The following is a 22,901-nucleotide window of genomic DNA, read 5'->3' as shown; positions in this document are numbered from 1 at the left end:
TCTTGTTCTCTCCTTTCATTTTTCCTCTTGAGCTTATATTTCTCCTATTTACTCTATCTCCCTGCCAGCCCTGTCTGTCCTTTCCCCTTCCTGGCTATTGGCCGGTCACCTTTTTCTTAGACCAGTCAGATGCCTTAGGCAGGCAAGATGAAACAAAAGCAATACATCTTTAAATAATTACACAAATGCAGCATAATTAAATGAACACACATTTATGCAGTTAAAGTAATATACCACAGCATAAATATAACACATCTTTGTCCAGTTAAAATATTCCACAACATTCTTTTACTCCAAATCCTTAAGTTATTGGATAACCTTTAAAAATGAGTCTTCTGGGGGCTGAAGAGATGGCTCAGTGGCTAAGAGCATTTGCTGCTCTTGGAGAAGATCCAGATTCAGGTCCCAGCACCAACATCTGTAACCCCAATTTCAGGAGATCAAGTGTCCTCTTCTGACCTGGAGGCACCAGTCACACACACGGTACACACAAATCTCAAAATACTCCCCATATATCTGCTTAAAACGAAAAGTTGTTATCTGTAGTGTGCACAAATATATTTCATATTCAATCTTCCTTTTCAATGGTGATGGAGATTGAACCCAGGGCCCTGCAACTATTAAAACATGTTGGACATAATTATCATCAGAAAAGTGCAGATTAAACTATAATGAGATGTCACTAATGATGAAAGACTGACAACAGCAAGTGCTGGTGAGAACACGATGCAGACGTAGCTCTCGGATGTCAGTGAGACTAAAACCACCACTATGGAAAATACCCAGGTGTTTCTTCATTTTGCTTTTGTTTTCGAGACACGACCATGCTAGGTAGTTCAGACTGGCCTGAGTGCTCCTGTCTAAGCCTTACGTGTGCTGAGGTTGTAAGCCATGTACCACCATCCCTGGCTTTGGCATTTCCTATAAAATCAAGTGTACACTTAGCATATGACACCATTCCACTCTTAGACAGTTTATCAGACTGAAGGTCTCACTGGATATTTTGGCCAGAAACTTCCTTCCCTCATAGGCCTCACCCTAGCGTAGCTCACATCATGCAGTGTGCTGTCCCCAGATGGCTCAGAGAATAAGATGGAACTCTTTTAAACCTAAACTGAAAAGTAACAGCTCTCATTGTTGCCAGTGTTTTCACTAAGCCTCGCCTGTCTTAAAGAGTGTGAAGACAGGAGATTGACTCAAGTTCCAGTTAAAGGAACACATATTCTTGTTCTTAACATTTATGCGACTCCCAAAGCACAGGCTGCATCCTCATGGTACACAATGGCTGCTAGAAAACCAGAGACAATTCTCCAGGAGAAAACAAGCCACTTTGCTAAGCACGAGTCTCATGTTTTAATTTAAGACAACTTTTAACAATCAAAACTTGGTCATGGCTGGGCGGTGATGGCACAAGCCTTTAATCCCAGCACCCGGGAGACGGGTGATTTATGTGAGTTCGAAGTCAGCCTGGTATACAGAGCGAGTTCCAGGACAGCCAGGGCTGCACAAAACAAAACAATCTCGGTCACTATGCATACCTGCCTCCAAGGAGCAGGAAGAGGAGCTACTTAACTCAGAAGCAATGTACCCACTGAAATGCGTGTTTTTAAGAAAAATTACTTTGTGTTTAAAAAGTAAAGGAAAATAGATTTGATGAGCCACATCTCTTCTTGCTCCCAACATTTTCTTTTACTTCTTCATCAATGCTTTTGTAGCTTCTCAATATAGTCTAGTTATCTATCTTTCATCTGCAAAACAAAATTGAACACTTCAACCAGGTGTGAAGACGCACGCCTTTGATCCCAGTACTTGGGAGGCAGGGGCAGGTAGATCTTTGAGTACAAGATCAGCCTGGTCTACATAGTGACTTCCAGGACAGCCAGGGCTATGTGGAGAGACCTTGCAAAACAAACTAAACTAAAACCTTTTCGATCTGGGCCAGTCAGTCTCTTCTTTCCATTGTGGGAAAAAGTTTTTTCTCTCTCTTTCACAATTTATTTTCTTTTTCTTTCTTTTTTTTAAACGATTACTTCAAATCCGGAGACATCTTAGTTAAATCCCGAGCTTTCTAATTATACTCCGAGATCCAGGGTTCACTTGACACACATCCTTGTATCCCAATCTAATCTCGAAATCTCATTTCTATTTAACTTCACAAATATTAAGTGTTTTCTAAAAGTACTAAAAGAAGTCTCCCTTTGGTTTCAGTCGAGACTCATGCCAAAGATCTTAGAATGGCTGCACAGGAGAAGACCGATGGAAAGGAGGGTTAAAGAATGCGACTTCCTATTTTGTGTAAAACGCAAGCCTCTACCGCCGTAGAGAGCACGGTGGAGGACGCGCGGAACAATCCTCCACGGCGATCCCTGTCTAGAACGGTACCCGAACCCGATAGGAACCATTCTCCCGGGCCGCAGTTTCCGCCGGGAAGCGTAAGCGAGACCCTTGTGTCTGACGCACTTCCGAAGCGTCGGAGCCGAGGGAGCCGCGCTGGCTGCCGGGAATACAGAGTCGGGAGCATGGTGGTCACCAGGTCCGGGCGGTGTCGGACTTGGGTCCCAGTTGCGTCAGGAAGCTCCCAGCACAAGGTGAGCGGTCCCAGGTTCTCCAGGCGTCCTCGCCGCCGGGCAGGAGCGGCTCTGCCTGGTGGAGGAGAGCGAGGAGGCTCGGCGGGGCGGAGGAGGTTGAGGGCAACACGAGCCTTGTGCGCATAACGCTGCGCTGTGTCGGCCTGGAACCGGGTTAGGCCTCGGGGTCTTTCAGGCTCTTACGAGCATGTGGGTTGCTTGCCTTGCGCGCACCTGAGTCCTCTTAAGCTTCCTGGTGAGACAATACCTGGGAAGATTAATTCCTGCCCCTGCTCCCGAGCCTCATTGGGGATGGGAGGGAGCATCGTTTTCATGTGGGGAGACTGGCAAGTGGCCCAGCACCAACTGCTCTGGTTTATTCAGGGCGGCTGTGGCGTCTCTGAGGGCCTCTGGCTGTCTCCTGCTGCCACACTCTTTAGGTTGTGTGGTAAAAGATGTAACACGATCTTTCCTGTACATAAAAACCCAGGCAAACAGAATTCTCTTATACACTCCTAAGTGTATATACACTATATTTGCTCAATTAGTACTTAACTCCCCCCGCTCCCTGGGCCTCTATAAATGATTTAGGTACTTTTTCCCCTCAGAGTGGAGAAAATTCTCTTCAGTTTTGCTTTCTGAAGTCTAGGATGAGGCAAGTAAAGGAAAAAATTATTTCATCGTGAGTTTAGCTTTGTTTTGTGCCTTATTAAGTTTTGCCTTTTGAGGTCCTGCTACATTTGCTTGCTCTTGTCCCAGCCCTATCTCAGTTGTACTGTGTTTGTTTTTGGTTTGCAGGGTTCTACTCCTCAAGGAATCGAGACGCATCTAGAAAGCAAGAAAGATGACAGAAGTATTGCTAATTCACAGACAGCTGAGAAACAAAGTTCAGTTCTCTCCAGAAAGAGGAAAAGTCGAAGTCCAGACCCCCCAGCAGAGATAACAGAGCCAGCTACTGATGCAGAGGTCTCTGAAGCAGAGTCTCATGCTTCGGGGATTACTTCTGTGTTTGAGGTTCAGGAGCCCATTATAAGAATAACTAGGAAGAGGCAGATCATAACTGCACCCACGCCGAAGTCCAGTGTTAAGAAAAGACAGAAAATAACCCCTCAGCATGAATCTCTCGATGAAGGAGCGGTTTCTGAAGCAGAATCTCATGTTTCAGGGGTTTCAATGGTTGTGCCTTCCACAGAAAGAAGAAGCAGAAGAAATAAGGCTAAATCTCAACGAGATTCAAGCCCACAGTCACAGGCAGAAGCCGTTTCTGATGCTGAGTCGTCATGCTCAGGTATTTCATCAGCTGGGATCGCACCCAGGAGAACAGCCAGGAGTACGCGGAGGAAATTACAGGCCCAGGCTGAGAAGGAAAATGCTGAGATTATACCAGGAAATGAAAAGCAAAGCATGGGTACCTCTGTGAACTCAGAGGACTCGGATACTAGACAGGCCTCTAGGTTACCAGCGAGAACCCGTTCTCAGATTGATAGGCCAAATTTCTCTAATAATGAAACTGATAGTAATGACTTTGATGATTCCATCCCCAGAGATTCAGAAAAAAAGCTAACACCACAAAACCACCACCATTTGCATATACAAGAAGAAAAAGCCAGTGTTGCACCTCTTCCAGAAATTAGGAAGGAGAATGCTAAGAGTCTGGATGAAGAGGATGCCCAAATAATGGAAGACAAAGAAATTACTGAGAAGGATTCCCAGTTGACTCTTTCTGAAGTTCAAGACACCAGCGTTCGGCAGTCCATTTCTCAGAATCATTCAAGCAGCCCAAGCAATAAAGCCACACCTCGGCCTTCGAGTCCCCAGTGTGAGGCTCTAATGAAATCGTTAGAGCACAAGTTTGCAGTTGTGAAAGTAGCGAGACTGAATGAAGACAGAGTGGGCAGCCTACAAATGAGCGACGTGGCGCAATCCAGTGACCACGGGGATAGTAACGACGAGTCCACAAGTGCGGGTGACTGTGAGAACAAGGACAGCCAAAGTGATGTGGGTCTCGAATCTGATACCAGACCCTGCAAATCCGAACTCAGCATATCGCAGGATGTAGAGAGTTCTGTTCTGTTATTTCTTAGCAGTGATGAAAGCCAGCAGTCTGAAAACAGCGAGACCGAGAAGGACACCGTGTGTTCCCTTGAAAACAGTGGCCAGAAGGAGTCTTCAAGCGGAGACTTGGAGGACACAGCATGTGGTAGTTCCCTCTTTGTAATCGATAAAACTCCAGGGTTGAGCGCTGAGAAACAATTTTACCTGGAAGACAAGGCCCCGAGTGAAGTTGCTATTGAGGAAGAAGAGGAGGAAGAAGAAGAAGGTGAAAATAGTGAAGAAGAATCATCAGACAGTGATGAAAATAAAGATGAGTCTAGTGATGAGGAAGATTTATTAAATAACACAAAGTCGAAGCTGTAAGTACTGCCTTTAAAAGTAAATAGGAGAGGACATGCTGAGGATTAAACCTGTGGCCACAGCCTTTGCCTCTGAGCTATACCCAACCCCCAAAATAATTTTAATTAGTATATATTATATATAATGTTTCATTATGATATTTTCATTCTTGTGTGTATACAGTCAGTTTTGAGGTGTAATTACTCCTCGTACGCTTCATCCCCCTGTCATTCCCACTGATACCCCTTTTCCCAGCTTCTTTCTGCTTTAGTGACTTTTGGGGACATAGGTGACCCAATGAGTTTAATTACTTACAGGAGTATAGGTGAGGGGTTATTTATAGGATCGTGGGAGGCTTACTAGGGCTGTACCATTGAAAAAAAATGCCTCTTCCTCTGCTTGTAATCATTACTGCCTAGAGGTCCTCAGGGAGAGATGGGGCATCATGCGCTCCTGGACCCTCCATTTCAGAGTGTCGACTGGTCCAGTCGTGTTCCATAGGTGATCAACAGCTGCTATCAGTTCCTGGGTGCAACTACCATGTCATACCCAGAGAAACAGTATTCCATGTCGATGCTCCCTGCCCCTCTTCTGCAGTGTTCCCTGAGCTTTGAAAGGGGAGATATAGATGTCCCATGTAGAAATGAGCATCTTGAGACAATTATTCTTCGCACTTTGAACATTTCCGAATCTTAGTAGTAACTGCTGCCCACTACAAAAAAAATAAAATAAAGTAAAAAGCATCTCACCATACCTAGATATTTAGAAGGTATTTTTTTAATGAATTAAGCATGTCTAGCAAAAAAAAAGTAGTAGCTTCCTCACTAGCGCCTGTGACCAACCACAGGCTTCTTTTTGATGAGGTGTACAGAACCAAGTATAAATTCCTGTAAGTGGGCCTCAAATTCAGTTAGAAGTGGTTGGTTACCCCTTTAACAGTGCTCCAGTAGGCAGACATAGCTTCTCTGGCAAGTCAGTAGTACAGTCAGTCCCCAGCTGGGTCAGACCATTGATGACTTCCCTCAACCTGTATAGTCTCCCAACACTATAGAAGTTAGCCAACAGGATTCCAGTTCAGTTTCAGATTGGTTTCTGTGTCCTGTAACCAAAACCTGTAAGATCTTCAGTAGTAGGGTTTTTTGGTTTTTCAAGACAGGGTTTCTCTCTGTGCCTGGCTGTCCTTGAAATAGCTCTGTAGACCATAGTGGCCTCAAACTCACAGAGATCTGCCTGCCTCTGCCTCCCAGGTGCTGGGTTAGCGGTTTGTGCCACCACTGCCAGGCCAGCAGTAGAGTCTCAACATCTAGTTCGTGGGAGGCCATCAAGAATCGTGGTGATAGCCTTATCACCTTAGGGACCTTAGGGTGTGCAACACCATGCCTGGTTAATTTGTTTGCTTGGCTCTTTTTGTTTGTTTGTTTTTTAAAAAAACACACTCCTCCCCACATTAAACCCAGTATGCATTCATGATAAGAACCACTGCCAAGGCACTAACAGGAAGACTCCACTTTTCAGTGGAGGCTCATGCATGTACTTTGAACTACACTACATGGTTTATGGGAATGATCAGAGAAGAAACTGGCTTATAAAAAGGACTCTTGGTTATATAAGGTAAAAATTCTCACTATAAAAATAGGATAGGAGCTGAGACCAGATGTGGAAGAGACTGGTTTGGAGTATGCCGTCTTTTTTGCTTCTCCGGGGTTGGTGCTCATTGCCACCTGAGATGTGTTTAGAAACTGCCATTAATTCATCCAGCAAGGGCGTCGATTTTCTTTCACCCATGATCTCTCCGTAGCTTACATTAGACCAGAATGTGCAATCCTCCTGTCTCAGCCTCTGAAGGCTGGGATTATAGTCCTGTACCACACTTGGTCTGCCTAAGAAAGAATCTAGAATTGGGAACCTGTTAAGTTCACGTCAGAGCTAGTCTTTCTTCCTAGAGGTACAGTGTCTTTCTGAACTGTGTCCTCCAGTGTGTGAAGTTCAACTGAATGGCTTTTCTTCAAGTTCTTTATGAAATCTGTGTGCGTGTTATTTGCTAATCCTGTTAGAAAATCTGGGCATCTTCTCTAATGGTGTTTATTTATTATTCATCCTTGACTTTATTCTGAGTGAATGTATGAGATACACGTTTATTGAGTGTTTCAGGAACTGCACTGTAAATAAGGAACTCTGTGTACATGTGTTATTTTACCATGCAGTCTCATTCCCATTTCGTCTTAATCTTTTAAGTGATATTTTCTCTTTCAGTCTGAAGTTGACAAGTAGCAGCATAGACCCTGGACTAAATATCAAGCAGTTGGGTGGCTTGTATATTAATTTCAATGTAGACAAACTGCAGTCTCAAAAGAAAACCCTAACACAGATCAAGGAGAAAAAGAAAAATGAGGTAAGCGTATGAACTGTCTCATCTTCTTTAGTCCTTGGAACATTACTGCTTTCCCCTTGGCAAACTATATTGTCTGTTGTGCTCTTTTTCCATCTTGTTAAAATAGTTGCTTTTTTATGGAAGGAGTTTTATCTGTAAGAGAGGATACTCGAGCCGGGCGGTGGTGGTGCACGCCTTTAATCCCACACTTGGGAGGCAGATACAGGCGGATCTTTGTGAGTTTGAGGCTAGCCTGGTCTACAAGAGCTAGTTCCAGGACAGGCTCCAAAAGCTACAGAGAAACCCTGTCTTGAAAAACCGAGAGACAGAGAGAGAGAGAGAGAGAGAGAGAGAGAGAGAGAGAGAGAGAGAGAGAGAGAGAGAGAAAGGATACTAGGATACTTGAAATAATAATTCATGATCAGTATATTATTATTACTTGCATTCAGCACTGAAGGACTCAGGGGTCCTATTTTCTTGCTGTATTTTTTTAAGCATTCATTTCTTTGTTTTGTGTGCATGTGTGTGTAGACACATTTATGCTCTGGTATGCAGGGGAAGATTAGAGGACAATCTGCAGTAGCTGCATGTCCCCACCCTGTGGGTTCCAGGGAGCAAGAGCAAGGCCAGGAGAAGCCTAAATTTTAAAAGTTTAAATGCGGAAGAAAGGTAAAAAAAAATAATAATAATAATTTTGTATTTTCTTAGCTTCTGCAGAAATCTGTCATTACACCTGACTTTGAAAAAAACTATTGTGTGCCACCATATAGTGAATCGAAGCATCAGATTCAGAAACAGCGCAGGGTAAGTAGGACTCACTGTTTAGATTGCTCATGCGTGCTTTGCCTGTGTTTTCAGGGTGTGTAATGTTGTGACCGTGCAGTTCAGCTCTGGCTATGAATTCATCTATTATAGATAGGACCAGAGTTCTCAGATCCTAAGAGCTATCAGATGTGCTTCCATCAACGTGTTTAGTGTGACTTTGCACACAAATACAGTTTTTGGTTTAGTTTGTTTGGTGCTTGGGAGTGAAACCTGGGGTCTTGTGCATGTGGTAAGCATGTGCCCTGCCACTGAACTGTGCCTTCCACCCCCAAATACAGCTTTTGAAAATACACCTTAAACAGTGACAGTCAGCACACAGATTCACCATTCACATCATTTAGCTTTTACACATATTACTGAAGGCTAGGTGCTCTGTTTCACAGAGTTAATACCACCAACTCAAAATTCTGGTTCAATTGGTCTGGCAGACGAGGGAATGGAACAGTTTAACAGTGGAAGCAAACCCTGCTATTTTACTATTTGAACTTCGAGGCAGTTCCAAATGGTGCTAATAACGCAGCACTGGATGTGGCAGGCACCAAAGCATTTTGCATGAATGAAACAAAATGCTTAGTAGAGTTGTCAAAAGAATAATAATTTTATTTTGGATATAATATAAAGTTCTGGACTTATTAAGCATTAAGTTAGTTTCTCAGTTAGTTTCTCTTATCTGAATAAAAAAATATTTATATACCAGCTCCTAAAATAAAATTTTTATACATTATCTCTTGTATGAGGTCTTTTAGACAAAACAAAAAACAAAACGGAAGCTGTCTGTTCCTTTCCCTGGATGTCATCGCCAGAGAACCATCATTTATGAAACTAAATGATGATTTTTGTTTTGTTTTGTTTCGACTTAGTACTTTTTTATAAGGATCCTAGAGATAAGTACTTTCTATAAAGTTGGGGTTTTGCTTTTGTTTTGTTTTAATTTGTTTTTTGAGATAATATCTCATATGTCCTGGGTTGGCCAAGCAGAGGATGACCTTGAACTTCTTATCCTCTGGCCACCAATTCCCAAATTCTGGGGCTACACATGTACATTATTATACCCAGCTCATGCCATGCTGAAGAGTAAGCACCAAGGCTTCATGTATGCTGGGCAAGAACTCTACCAACTGAGTTCTATCCCCAGCCCTTGTAAATGCCCCTTCCCAGAGTCTGAATGGGTTGGCATCTTGAATTCACAATCATCCAACCTTAATCTCTCCCAAATATTGAGTTCACAGCTATGTTCTACCACCCCCAAGTAATTCACACAGTTTTCTGTTGCATAATTCTAGGGGAGGGCACCTTTATTGCACAATAGGGGAAATTAGTTCCTATACTTTTAAAAGTCAGAATGTTTATTTTGGGAGGCTGGGGAGGTGGCTTGGTCAAGAGCACTCGCTGCTCTTACAGAGGACCAAAGTTTGTTTCCCAGCACCCACATCAGGCATCTCCTGACTGCCTTTAACTCCAGCTCAGGAAATCTTCACTCTCCTCACCTCCATGGGCACCTGCATACAGATGTATGTGCACATACATACAAGTAAAACAAATCTTTTTTTTTTTTTTATAATTTTCATTTTTAAAACTTGTATTTCAGAAAGAGCGACAGAAAACAGCAGGTGATGGTTGGTTTGGCATGAAAGCTCCAGAACTGACAGATGAACTGAAAAATGATCTCAAAGCACTGAAGATGAGAGCAAGCATGGACCCAAAAAGGTTTTACAAGAAAAATGACAGAGATGGCTTCCCTAAGTACTTCCAGGTATACAAACAGAGTACTGGTTATGTTCCGTGGGAGCAGCACAGCAGAGTAAGCGAGAGCACAGCAGGCCGGTGGTCAGCGTCTGCTTAGCTTTATCATGACGCCAACGCAGCTCAGCCAGCCACCGGTCTATGATGGGTCCTCAAAAGGGGCAGGGTTAAAAATGGTAGCTGGGATCAAGAGTAGTTCTCTTAAACTCACTGAATTTTTGTATCTGAATGTATTGTTAGTACTAACCTAAGAGCAAGAGTTCATGCAACACATAGAGAGAGGAAATTCTTTTGTTCCGTTCCTTTCCCTTTCCCCAGACACATGGTAAAAGTTGCTTTTCCGTGTCTCCCAATGAGTGAGCAGGTTGGTCATGTTTCCACTCCATTCCTTTTCTGCTCCTGTGTCTCCTTATACGTTTCCCAGTCTCTTTCCCTCTGGCCCCATGTAGCTAGTGTGGATGCGCAGTGTGAAGGTCCAAAGGAAGTGATACAGACTACCCCAAAGGTTACCAGGAATTACTCAAGTTTCTCAGAAGTATAACATGAAAACAAATATGTAAGGAAATTACAGACTATAACACTAGCTACTCTGCACACAAACTAGCTTGCCACCCCTAGGTTATTGAGCCCTCTTAAGCTTCTGCTGCTCAGCCTTCTCAGAACATGAACCAGCTTTCACTGTTCTCCAACTTGACTCTACCTATAGAGAGCCAAGCTAAAATACTGTCTTGTCATTCTTACCTCCTTTGGTAAACCTGGTCACTAGGTCTCCAGAGTATAGTGATTTGTCTGTGTGTATCGTTTGTACTGTAATGATTTTTAGTTTCTGCCTTAAGATGGTGGCTCCTTACTGGCGTGGTCTAGTCGGTCTCAGTCCTTGTTTTCCCATCACCTAAGCACAGTGCCTGCACATAGTAGTCATCCTGTAAACGTCAGTCAGTTGAGAATAAATGGAGAACCTTTACTAAACAGGTTCTAGGTTGGCAGTGTTTTTGCTAATCTCTAAAATAGGCATATAGAATTTATATGTACATTCTTGAATTAAAAGGCACAATTTATACATTGTGCTATTCATCATGAATTTACTGTTGAGCACTGACGTACTGGACCTGCCGTGTGCTCTGATGGGAAATGCCGTCGGTGGCGCCCGTGTACCGGCTCCTGGGAGGTCTACATGACTTGAAGACAGAAGACGTGTGATGGGGCTTGTGCTGTCTGTTCCTTTCACAGAAAACTGTAGACCTACAGTGACATGACGCGACTTAACGTCCACATGCTACATTATTTATTTCTCAATTTTCTTAGGTTGGAACCATCGCTGATAACCCAGCTGACTTCTACCATTCAAGAATTCCCAAGAAACAAAGGAAAAAGACTATTGTGGAAGAACTGCTGGCTGATTCTGAGTTCAGGAGGTAATTACATTTTACTTTCTGTATGCCTTTTAAAAATACACATAAGTTATAGGTTTTCACATCACATGTTGGTGACTTTTTATGAGAATAACAAAGCAAAAATAATTTAGTGTCTGGAATAGTTAGATTCTCATCTATTTCTGCCAAACCATATGTCCTGTATCCTTTAAACTGCACATGTAGCCTCATGAGAATGAGAGCGGGTGGGATAATTAATGCCTTGCTGTTCTTGTGAAAATACTTCTTACCTAACAGACCTCTGATCTGGAGAGCAGACTTTGAAGTCATTACTCTTTGTTTTCTATGTGTTTTTTTTTTTTTTCTGTGGTGGGGGGGTGGAGGCAGTTGAGACGGGGTCTCTCACTGTGTAGTTCTGGCTACCCTGGATCAGAGATCACCTGTCTTTGCCTCCCAAGTGTCCCAGTACACCTGGCTTTGAGCTTCTAAAAAGTCATTAATACTGCTTCTATTAAGTAAAAACTGTTCTGCTTTGTCCTTTTTGTGTTTTTATCCTACATTTATACTCAGATCCAACACCACCTGGTAAATACAAACTGGCTGAGAAGGTCAGTGTAGTCTGTAAGTCCAGTGCACAGGAAACTGAGAAGGGAAGGTTGTCATCAGCCTAGGAGTCTTAGGGAAGTTCAAGGCCAGCTACTGCAGGACACCATCTCAAAACCTTAAAAAAAAAAAAAAAAAAGAAAGAAAGAAAAGAAAAAAAATAAAAAACCACACACACACACAGAGGACAGAGACCATTGCTGTCCTCAGCCTCCTGACATTTGGTAGCAATGTGATTTACACAAGACAATTTACACAATGCTCAGAGCATTGTGAGAGTTAGTGCCTCCCTAAGGCTATATTGACTGCTCTTACCTGATATACCTGATGTATTATTGTGCTTTAGATTAGAGATAAAGTTTGTTTTTTCTTTTCAGATTTAACCGAAGGAAGTATTCAGAAATCATGGCTGAAAAAGCAGCAAATGCAGCAGGAAAGAAGTTCCGGAAAAAGAAGAAATTTCGCAATTAAAATCTACTATGCAAACCATAGCATTTTATAGATCTTTATTTGCTGAAGGTCATCACATAATTTATATAAGTAATGTATAAATATTTAGTGATTTCTATTTGGAAATAAAGCTGACTTTATTTTGAAAGAATCATGTGCCCCTTGGAATAAAAATAGGTGTGTATAATGATACATCTGGTTTTAATTGTTCAAGGGAAAATGAATATCCACTACTTCAGTATGTTTGTCCATGTTTTGGTATTTTTATTTAAAGAATGTAATTAGAACATAAATAGGCAGTATGTTCAAAGAACTGTTCAAAGAATTTTGAAGTGATCAAAACTGTTAACTGTGAAAGCTACTGTGGTGTGTGTGGAGGGTGTAGACACGGCTTCTGCTTCCCTGCTTCTCCTGTGGTGTGTATGGAGGGTGTAGACACGGCTTCTGTGGTGTGTATGGAGGGTGTAGACACGGCTTCTGTGGTGTGTATGGAGGGTGTAGACACGGCTTCTGCTTACCTGCGTCTCCTGTGGTGTGTATGGAGGGTGTAGACACGGCTTCTGCTTCCCTGCGTCTCCTGTGGTGTGTGTGGAGGGTGTAGACACGGCTTCTGCTTCCCTGCGTCTCCTGTGATGTGTGTGGAGGGTGTAGACACAGCTTCTGCTTCCCTGCTTCTCCTGTTGTGTGTGTGGAGGGTGTAGACACGGCTTCTGCTTCTCTGTGTCTCCTGTGGTGTGTGTGGAGGGTGTAGACACGGCTTCTGCTTCCCTGTGTCTCCTGTGGTGTGTGTGGAGGGTGTAGACACGGCTTCTGCTTCCCTGTGTCTCCTGTGGTGTGTGTGGAGGGTGTAGACACGGCTTCTGCTTCCCTGTGTCTCCCAGTGTACAACTACAGTGGGGTAAGGAAAGTTCCCGGAGCAGTCATGTCATGAAATACGTGCAGAAACAGCTCAGTGGAGCTCCAGTATGTCAGAAACACAGAAGCCTCCCTGGAAAGTCTGGGACAAAACTGGAAGATGCAAGGGGCTGGAGTTTTTCCTTAGCAACTGAGAAAGGCGGGATGATTCCTTCTAAGGTTAGTTATAAGCAAAACAGGATTAAACAGGTTTTTCACTTGGCCAGTAGGTCAAATTACCCAGTTTTCCTCATCCAGTGGTTCAGCCGGCACCCAACCTAACACTCTGGTACCCAAGAGTGTTGATCATTCCTATTAATGCTTGTTGGTTATAGCTCCTTTATATTATTTACTGGATCCCTATTTGAATAACTATAAAATCTTACACTTTATATTAGGATCAAGCAACCTAGCTTCTGTGCTTCCTTTTATTAAAAAAAGAAGCAAGGGGCTGAAAAGATGGTACAGCTGTTAAGAACACTGACTGCTCTTCCATAGGTCCCAGGTTCAATTCCCAGCACCCACATGGCAGTTAACAACTATCTGTAACTAAAATCTGGCAACCTCACACAGACATGCATGCAGGGGAAACACCAATGTACATAAAATTTTTTAAAAACTTAAGACAACCTATTTCAATAATATATGTAGTCTCTGTGTGATAAAAGGATTGTATGTGGGAGAAGTAAGGAAGATAAAGTTTCTTTACCCATCTTCCAGGAGATTCTTAGTAAACTTCATGACTAAGGCTCAAGGGGCAACCTACTGCTGCTTGATCTGTCCTGTGAATGCTAGAATGGGCTGAGCTATTCTCTGCATAAAAACAGACAGTATTTTTCAGTATTTACTCATAGTTACATTTCCATTGAAATGCTCTTTTTGTTTTGTCTCCATTGGCTTATTTTAACTTTTGTTTTTCAAGATAGGGTTTCTCTGTAACAGCTCTAGCTGTCCTGGTCTATAGGTCAAGCTGACCTTGAATTCAGATCTCCCAGCCTCGCCTCCCGAGTGCTGGGCTCGGATTAAAGGCATGTACCACCAGCACCGGACGAACTTTTTAAAAAGATTTTTTTATAAGCAATTTGTAATTTGTCTTAAATATTCCTCAAAGGCTATGGTACTTTTGGGAGGTCATTTAGGAGGCGGGCCCTAGTAAAGGTAAATATGGGGACATGTCGTCGCAAGGGGACTGGACCCCTGACTGCTTTACGTTTTATTTGCAGCCATGAGATGGTCAGCTGTCCTACCATTGCTGTCCTGCTATGGACTTCCTTGCCATGGCCTAAAGTGGTGTTTGGTTTTTACTCTTTACTCTTTGGCTCCTTGGTCTTTTGTTTTTGGGGGGTTCCACCACCTAGCTCCCAAGTAAATCACAGAGGCTTATTTATTACTTATAAATGCCTGGTCTTGGCTTGTTTCTTACCAGTTTTTCTTAAATTACCCTGACTACCTTTTGCCTCGGGGCATTTTCCTTTTCTTCCTTCTGTATATCTTTCTTTCACTCTTAATCTGTGGCTGACTGGGTGGCTGCCCCTGACATCTCCCTCTCCTTGTTCTCTCTTGCTCCTTCCCAGATTTGTTTTTCTATTTACTCTCTGCCTGCCAGCCCCGCCAATCTTTTCTCCTGCCCTGCTATTGGCCATTCACCTCTTTATTAGACCATCAGGTGTTTTAGACAAAGAATCATAGCTTCACAGAGTTAAACAAATGCAGCATAAACAAAAGTCACACACCTTAAAATGATTTGCTACAACACCAAAGTGACCACAGATGACAATCTGTGAAACAAAGCCACAATAAACCTTAACTCACTGATACCAGGAATTTTGTTACCACAATGGAAAGTTTCCTTATTTCCACTTCATTTGTATAAAGTAGGGAATGTTTAACAAAATAATTGCTTCCATCAAGTAAACTGAAATTAACTAAAAATAATCTGAAATCACCTAACATTCATTCTTAATTGAATATGAGCTTTCAAAGCAGAGTAATGGTACCAGCCTGAAATCCCCGCACTTTGGAAGTGGAAGCAGGGGCATCAGGCACTGAAAATCGCTTCAACTGCATAATTGATTTTATATGCAATGTTACTGTCCCAATAAACAAATACCTTCCAAACTAAAGACTAATACCTAAAAGTACTGTAATTCTAAGATGGTGTTGTGAAGTGTCCACTGGTTGGACTTGGGTTGAAGCCAATAGAAAGCCTGTATTAGTCGATGGGTGGCTACACTGGTGTTTGGGACCCAGTGCAGTCCTGAGTCTTTCTCAGAGTGGGGTTTTAAGCATAAAAACCACATCCTGGGTTGACACACCTCAGCTGGTCAGATGTGGAACTACAGAAGCCAAAAAGCAGGGTGAGTATATTTAGGGACTTCTCAGAACTATGGACTTGGATGGACTAGGTCTTTGTTCTCATTTTGGCAGGTGTTACCGCCTACTTACATGCTGGATTCTAAGGTCTGGGTGGTACTTCCATCATGGTGTCAGTTGTGTTAAGTCTGGGGTCCTGTTTCAAAGGTAGGAACTGCTTTTTATTACCTATTTTTATTAACTATTTTTTATTACCTTTTTGTTTGTGTAAGTGTGTGGGGCATGTGCATGTACTTGTATGATGGTCAGAGGACAACATGAGGTACCTTTTCACCACGTGGGTCCCAGGGATCAAAGCCTTGGCCACAGGCTTTATCTACTAACCGATCTTGTAGCACGAATTCTAATTGTTCTTAATAATAAAAACTCAGGGTCAGCTGTCAGGGGGTGAAAGCTGAAGGATCGGAGAAGGAGAATGGCCAGACATTCGAGTTCTTACCCCTACCATGCTTAGACCAAAGGGGCGGTCCTGTCCTCAGACTGCTGATCCGGACTGCTCTGAGCTCCTGTCTTCTCTCACCTTATATTCATTCCTCTGTGTCTAGTTACGTCACTCCTGTCTCCTCCTCCCTAGTGCTGGGATTAAAGGTGTGGGATCCCAACAATTTGGGAAGCAGTGAGCTCTGCTTCTCTCTTAGGCAGATTCAGTCCTGTGTAGCCCGCGCTGACCTTGAATGAAGATCCGTCCGACTCAGTCTCCGGAGTCCTGGGATTGAAGGTGTGTGCCGCCAATGCCTGGCCTCTAGTGGCATAGCTCTGCACTCTGAACTTCAGGCAAGCTTTAGTTGTTAAGACACAAAATACCACCACACATCATATCTGCCTGGAACTTCTGCTTTTGGTTTCAGTCATCCCAACTTACAAATACTTGTGTACTTCAATAGGGTTCAAAGAGCTTAAGTTGGAAGCAGTCTAAGTTGAGGATACGTTTGATCTAATGTAACAAATACAGTCTTAGCTAGTTTCACTGAAATGCTCAGAACATGTGCGTTAGTCTTCATTTGCACAATCTGATACCTTGATTATCTCAATGGCCAAGCATGACGAGAATCATCTGCCCAACGTGAGAATCATCGCTAGCCCAGGAAAAGTAGTTTCTGCTCAATGCAAGTGGCTTTCTCTCCATTGCAGTCGGTTCCGAGGTAGGCTTGTCAGGGGCCATCGGTGTTTGAATAGTGGACGAGACTGTCTTGGTTTGGTGAGCATACACAAAATTTAATCTACTCAACAATTATTTGAGTTTAGGCTCAATGACTACCAAAGTCGGGCTGCTACAGCCGGGTGTAAAGCAGATCAGTTAAGGTTGTCCAAAGCCTGCATCCGTCTCTTTAGTCCTAGCTTTCCCATCACTTCATGCCTTCAGCTTGTCCTTGCTGTGCCCTTCCATGTAGACATTCACAGGGAACTTGTTCGGGGCTTAGCATTGTGTCTAAGTTCCAACAGTAAAGCCCCAGGGTGTCCCAGAGACCTCAGAGTCAACACATACCCGAACTCATCCTCATACACTCCTTCCTGCATTTTTATTTTTTGTCTCAATTACGTCAGCATGCACCCACTGGCCCAAGTACAAACAGCTGAGCTCTGGCACTCTAGCGGCCTCTGCTCTCTCGTGCATCCCTGTCTGTCCTGGGAAACAGCTCCAGTACCATTCTCAGCCTCCTCTTCAACCACCTCCCCATCCTAGCTCTCAATACCTCCTTACTTTAGTGTCTTCAGTAGCCTTAGTCCATATCTACCCTGCAGCAGAGGAACGACATAAATAAAACTCACGATACCGCTTCCCCGCTAACAACTGTCCAGCACTTCCATGGCCATTAAGTCCACGCTCGACAATGGTGTATGAGACATTTGGAATATGGTCCTGGGTGGACTCGTAAAGTTTGGGGCTTTGTTCCTTCATCTGTTTGTTTTGGACGGGGTCGGTCTCACGATGCAGTCGTTACTGTCCTGGAACTCACTAGACAGATTAAGCTGTCCTCAAGCTCCAAGAACCACCAGGCTCTGCCTTCCAAGGCTGGGATCAAAGTACTCCACCACACCCAGCTGCTTCTCCAGTTCTTAATAACAGGGGCTCCTACAGGTGTACATCGGGTGGGCTCCTATAACTTAGTAATTCACAGACGAGCTTCCAAAGGGCCAATTTATCACTGAGGCCTGCTTATAGAGGGCTTTGATGCATCTATGGATAATTCTTTGATGGGCTATTAGAAGGTGGAAACTTAGGACCTTGTTGAGAACATGTCTTTAGGAAGTCTATTATCTTGCATCTGCTACCCCTACCCCCGCCTTCCATCTGCTGGTGTGTCCTGTTTTGTTTCATGCTTGCGCCCATCATGATGTTCTGTCTCAATACAACACTGAAGAAATCAAGCCAAAGTAACTATGGACTAAAATTGAGATTGAATAGCAGGATTTATGGCTTAGGCACAACAGAAATGAGACCAAGCCGTGATATTTGCTTTTGGATTTCTGGGCAGTGTACATGCTCTGACGTTGTAGGAACTTAGCAGAATCGTTGTATCTGGGGTAGATATTAGCATGAGCAGCTGGTTTTCAGAAATGCTTTGAGTATTAGATAGTAAAATATATATAATACAGAGTGATTCAGATTCTAAACCTGTGCCTCCAGGCTCCATTTATTGGCTCTTCCGCATAGGAATAGAAGGAAGCTAATACTGATTGGGCTGTTCACTTAATAAGACAAAACAGCAGACTTTTGATTCCTCTTGGATAGACTATTCTTTGGTCATTGTTCATTAGTTCTAACATGGTTTCAAAAGACATGCTTCTTTTATACACAGACACACACACACTAACTATCCTTTTATTTGGTGGGCTCAGAAAGTGCTGAGTTCCTCATGGAACATTCTAGTCTCATGGTTTATAGGGACTGTAGGTGTGTAAGCTGTCTCGAAAGCACAAGGGTGGGGTAGAACAAACACCAGCTCTACTGGCAACAGGTCAAGTTTTACTAGTTTTGGACAAAATATTTTTTTTCAAACGATGAGCATTTATTTTACTTAGAGCTGACCCGGAAGTTAAGACGGCAAAATGGACAGATGCTGTAGGAAATCCCATGCCAAGCATTTGATCATGTTTCTCCATCTGGTATGTGTGAACTCTAGTGAAGAATCCGTCTTAGCAAAAGTTCAAGTTTCTGCAGAGTAGCCCAGGCAGCTGTTCCCATGACTCACGTGGTGGAGGGGATATTTCTCACAAGCTAGCAGGAAGCTAATACATCTGCTCATTGTATGAATGTGCGATTCCCAGAGTTCCTCAACTAGGGGTAAACGACGCCGCCCCCTGGCAGCCAGGGCATCTGGAGGCTTCCCGAAGGAGTCTTGGGGACAAAGATTTTTACCTTAGTAACAGTTTCTCCTTGTCTTCCATACATGGAAGCTCCTCAGTCCCGCCAGTTCTCAGCTGATGAGGTCATAAGGAGCCTCTAGCTCTGCAAACATTCTGACCTTTGTAGCTTGGTGTTTTGTGAAGAAGCTGTTGAGAGCGTGCCTGAATGAACACAAAGGTAAGGCACCAGACTTGGCCTCTTGTCCTTGCACAGACAAGTTGGTGGTTCCTTTTCAAAATCACGGAGTCAAAATCAATTTAAATTTATCATATTTTGTCACAGAAGCAAAAACAGTTCTGACGTCCCAACTAGAGACGATTGTTTTAGTCTCCCCAGCCATGTGTGAGAAGTCCTGTTTCCCCACAGCTCATGTGCTGGGAAACATGAGGACACTGTTTATAACTGTAGACCACAGCAGGTGTAGCACCAGCTTCATTAGTATTACATTAATGAATAATTTATGATTAGAAAGGAGAAATCTCTTAAAACAACAAACACCTGACCTTACTAGACTATAAAATAGCACGTAAAAATTTCAGGCCAATGTAGCAAACTAGAAAATCCAGAAACCAAAGTGTATGCAGGAATTTAGACAATAATAAAATTAGAATGGAAGAGACAGCGGACTCATCACCAGCCAGTCTGGACCAGAAGCTCCATGACAAAAGATATTCCAGATAGAGCAAAGGTTTAAAAATGAAACCATTAAAGGGAATTATTTAACAATCTGGGAACCTTCAGACCTGGAAGCTGGCAAACACTGATAGATCACAATAGATGAATTTCTGTGAGACAAAAATAGGAGTTTATAAATAAAAATAGCACAAGTGCCCTGGAAAATAGCATTTATTGAAAACATAGAGCTGTTTTCTCTTACAGATAAAGAACTACAAACAAATAAAAACATTTTTTATTACAGCCATCCTAAGCAGGTGTGAATGACACAAGAGGAAAATGAGCTCACTACAAGGACAGGTAAAGCACAGAAAAGGAAAAACAAGTTGCCCTGTTTATGGAAAGGTGCTCAGAGTCATGCACAATAATAAAAAATGAGTTTAAAGCTACGATTAGTTCCCACGTGTTTGGTAGCATGGGCTGTAGGAAAACTAGCTTTCTCGCACATCGCTGGGAGAGTAAAGTGAGGAAGGAGCCTAGGAAGGGGATCTGCCAAACCTTGTCAAAAAAGGCACAGATTAGGAATCCTGGAACAACCCTTGAGCCAGCAATACAACTTCCTAGAGAGCTATCTTAAAGATACACTGTGCACAGAGAACAGGCAGTTCACTGAAGCATCGTCATGGGAAATAACGGACATCTAAATGTCTAAGTATTAGGGGCTATTAAATCAATAGGATACAATGGCACAAGGCAGCTCTACCTGTATTAGCTGAAACGGGTGTAATAAGCTGCAGTGTGTTTTATAATATTACATATGGCCAGTAATACTAAGCAATGTACAGAAAGTGCTAACTCCTGAATTTAAAAAAATTTGGAAAACATTTTCAAGTGGTCATGATTACTACTGGCTTGTGAGAATTTCAAGCCTCAGACACAGGAATAGCAAGGGTGCGTACTCTTTCCTGGACCTTAACCGACTGTTTTGAATTTTCTGTGTTTTGCATCAATTACGGTTTTGTCGGCACAATACATTTTTTAAACTCCCTTCATTCCTACGCTTATTTGTATTTGGCGAAGTGGAACGCTAACCTTGTGCAAAGTTGACCTGTCACAAGGGGACAAGACATTTACTCCCCTTTCGAACTGGCAGGCAGAAAGTGACCATTTCAATCCTTTGCTTTGCACTAAAATCGTGGACGAAGAAAGCAGTCAACCCCAGAAATGCAGATTTCTGGACCTCTTCCCACATCCACCGAAATGGCATCCTGAAGTGACAGCTGAGATCTATTTTTTTTTTTTTCACAAGATCCCCTCGAGATTCGGGGGAGGGGGAGCGAGGCGTGTATTTAGAATGCCTTCCGGCTAGTCTGGGCAGCGCGCTTCCTCCACCCTGCTGGTAGCCACTGTCTAGCTCCAGACGTGGAATGTCACGCGAGACCCAGGCCTGCCCCACGCTCACCGAGGCCCACAGCGAGCGCCCAGCTTCTTTATCGTCCCCCTTTTCCCGATTGAGATCGGCTCGGTCTGCAATGAGGAAGCGTGGCCGCGGGAGCTGCAGCTCAAGGTTGTGGTTGCAGCACGCAGCGTCCTGTGGCTGGGCGGGGAGCAGAAGTTTGCACAACCGAAAAGGAATAAAAGCAGAAATCAAGAAATTTCCCGAGTGTCTTAAAAAGACTCCGACTCCGCCGGGACTCGAACCCGGAACCTTTGAATGCCTTCAACCTCTAGAAGTCCAATGCGCTATCCATTGCGCCACGGAGCCACCTGTTGGAGCTTCCGCGCATCTGCCCTATTCAACCAGAGGCAACGGCCCCACGCCCAGCCCATCGCAATCTCGGCTGTCCCCGGAGCCGAGCCGCCGCGCCAAGACGTCCGCAGCAGGACCGGCGAAGGCAGGCGAGGCCGGGGGACGCCCGACCTCCCAGGAGCCGCGGCGGCTGAAGGGCGGCTGCGGGCCGCGGGTCCGGAGAGAGCAGCGGGAGCCCGCCCTTCCAGGCCGGTGGCGCCCGTCCCTCCCCGGCTCCCCGCCCGCCCCGCGCCCCCGCCTACCAGCTGTGTCCGGCGGCCGCTCCCGCCCCGCCCAGGCCGCCGAGGTTGCGGGCCCAGACCGGCCGTTGCGCCGTTGCTCCAGGCCGGTGACGCCGGGCGCTTCTGTCGCCCCTGCGAGCGGTGAGGGTGAGCGGCCGCGCCCGGGGCTGCCAGGCGAAGGCGGCGACCCCTCCGGGCCCCGGGCACTTTCCTTCCCTGACGCCGGGAACCCGCGGCTGCGAGTGCGGGCCGCGGCGACGTCTGTGTGCGTGCTTGTGCGTGTTTATCTGCGCGGGGCTTCGGGGGAGGAACGGGGTTTGGGTTGCATTTCGCTCCCCACAGACCCAGAGCCGAATTTCTGAGGTATCCGGGCTCTGGTGGCCTGAGGGGGGCGACGCGCCCCGCACCGAAGCATCCTCCCGGGAGCTGGTCCGCTCTGCCTCCGCGGAGGAGCTTCCGCGCAGCCGCCGATGCCCGCGCGCTCCCCACGCGCGTCTGAGTGGGCGGCCTCCGGAGGCAGACGGGGAGCGTGGGAGCGCGCGGGTGCGGGCGCCGCGGCTGCAGGGCGCGCGGCCGAGCGCGATGGAGGCGTCTTCCCCGCCTGGGCGTGGTGGGCAGCGAACGACCTGGCACCTTTGCTCAGAAGGACGGGGTTCGCCGTGAATTGGAGCTGCGGCGTGGGCAGGAGTGGGTTTCCAGCGCCCCCCACCCACCCGCGACTCCATCAGACGACCCCGAAGCCACGCGGAGAGAACTAGCTAAATAAATCCCCGGTTGCTAGGCAACGGCCGCTGCCAGACAAAAGCCCCGGCTTGGGCTCCAATCAGCGTGCGGCTCTCCGGGCCCCGCCTGCGTAGGACTCGCGTGGCGCGACCTGACGCTGACACCTTTACACCAAAAATTGGGTATCTGCGGCCACAGGGTCGTCCCTGCCGGGCAGAAGCAGGCGTCAAACAACAGGTCCTTGCCTAGCGCGGTGCACTAAAAGGAGAGAGGGAATTCTCTGGAACCTTCTAGTGGGGGAGGACATTTTTCTATTAAAGGACAAGTACCAGCATCCCCATTCGAGAAAGAAAAACCACAGCTTAAGTTAAATCACGCACATTGGGGACCCATCTAGTGAGGTCAAGTGTGGAGAATCAGATTTTTTTTTCTACCTTGCAGGCTAAATAAATCTTTCACGGCTTTATCGATATTGACAGAACACGAGTGGACTGTTGACAACAAAGCAGTAGCCAGAGGGTCATCATGTTCATGTTGGCTCTCTGAACTCGGATTCTCTCCGAACAAAGCATATGGGCCCCAGATGCATG

General features: G+C 44.9%; 1 protein-coding gene and 1 non-coding gene across 2 annotated transcripts; one reads left to right on the top strand and one right to left on the bottom strand.

Annotated features, from left to right (window-relative positions):
- The first annotated feature begins 2,436 nt into the window (after window positions 1-2,436).
- On the top strand, window positions 2,437-12,518 carry Dnttip2 (deoxynucleotidyltransferase terminal interacting protein 2). Its single transcript, XM_048456826.2, has 7 exons — window positions 2,437-2,588; window positions 3,366-4,981; window positions 7,215-7,353; window positions 8,041-8,136; window positions 9,746-9,910; window positions 11,206-11,315; window positions 12,254-12,518. The coding sequence occupies exons 1-7, from the start codon at window positions 2,520-2,522 to the stop codon at window positions 12,345-12,347; spliced, it is 2,289 nt and encodes a 762-aa protein (XP_048312783.2). The 5' UTR covers window positions 2,437-2,519; the 3' UTR covers window positions 12,348-12,518.
- An 8,719-nt stretch (window positions 12,519-21,237) lies between these two features.
- Window positions 21,238-21,322, bottom strand: Trnar-ucu (transfer RNA arginine (anticodon UCU)). Its single transcript is given in 2 exon segments — window positions 21,238-21,273; window positions 21,286-21,322. It is a non-coding gene; the product is annotated as a tRNA-Arg (tRNA).
- Between the last annotated feature and the right edge of the window lie 1,579 nt (window positions 21,323-22,901).

Source organism: Myodes glareolus, chromosome 17, assembly GCF_982192425.1.
Source record: "Myodes glareolus chromosome 17, mMyoGla1.1, whole genome shotgun sequence".
Taxonomy (NCBI): Eukaryota; Metazoa; Chordata; class Mammalia; order Rodentia; family Cricetidae; genus Myodes; species Myodes glareolus.
The sequence above is the reverse complement of the archived record's forward strand: the minus strand, read 5'-3'. Positions and strand labels throughout refer to the sequence as shown.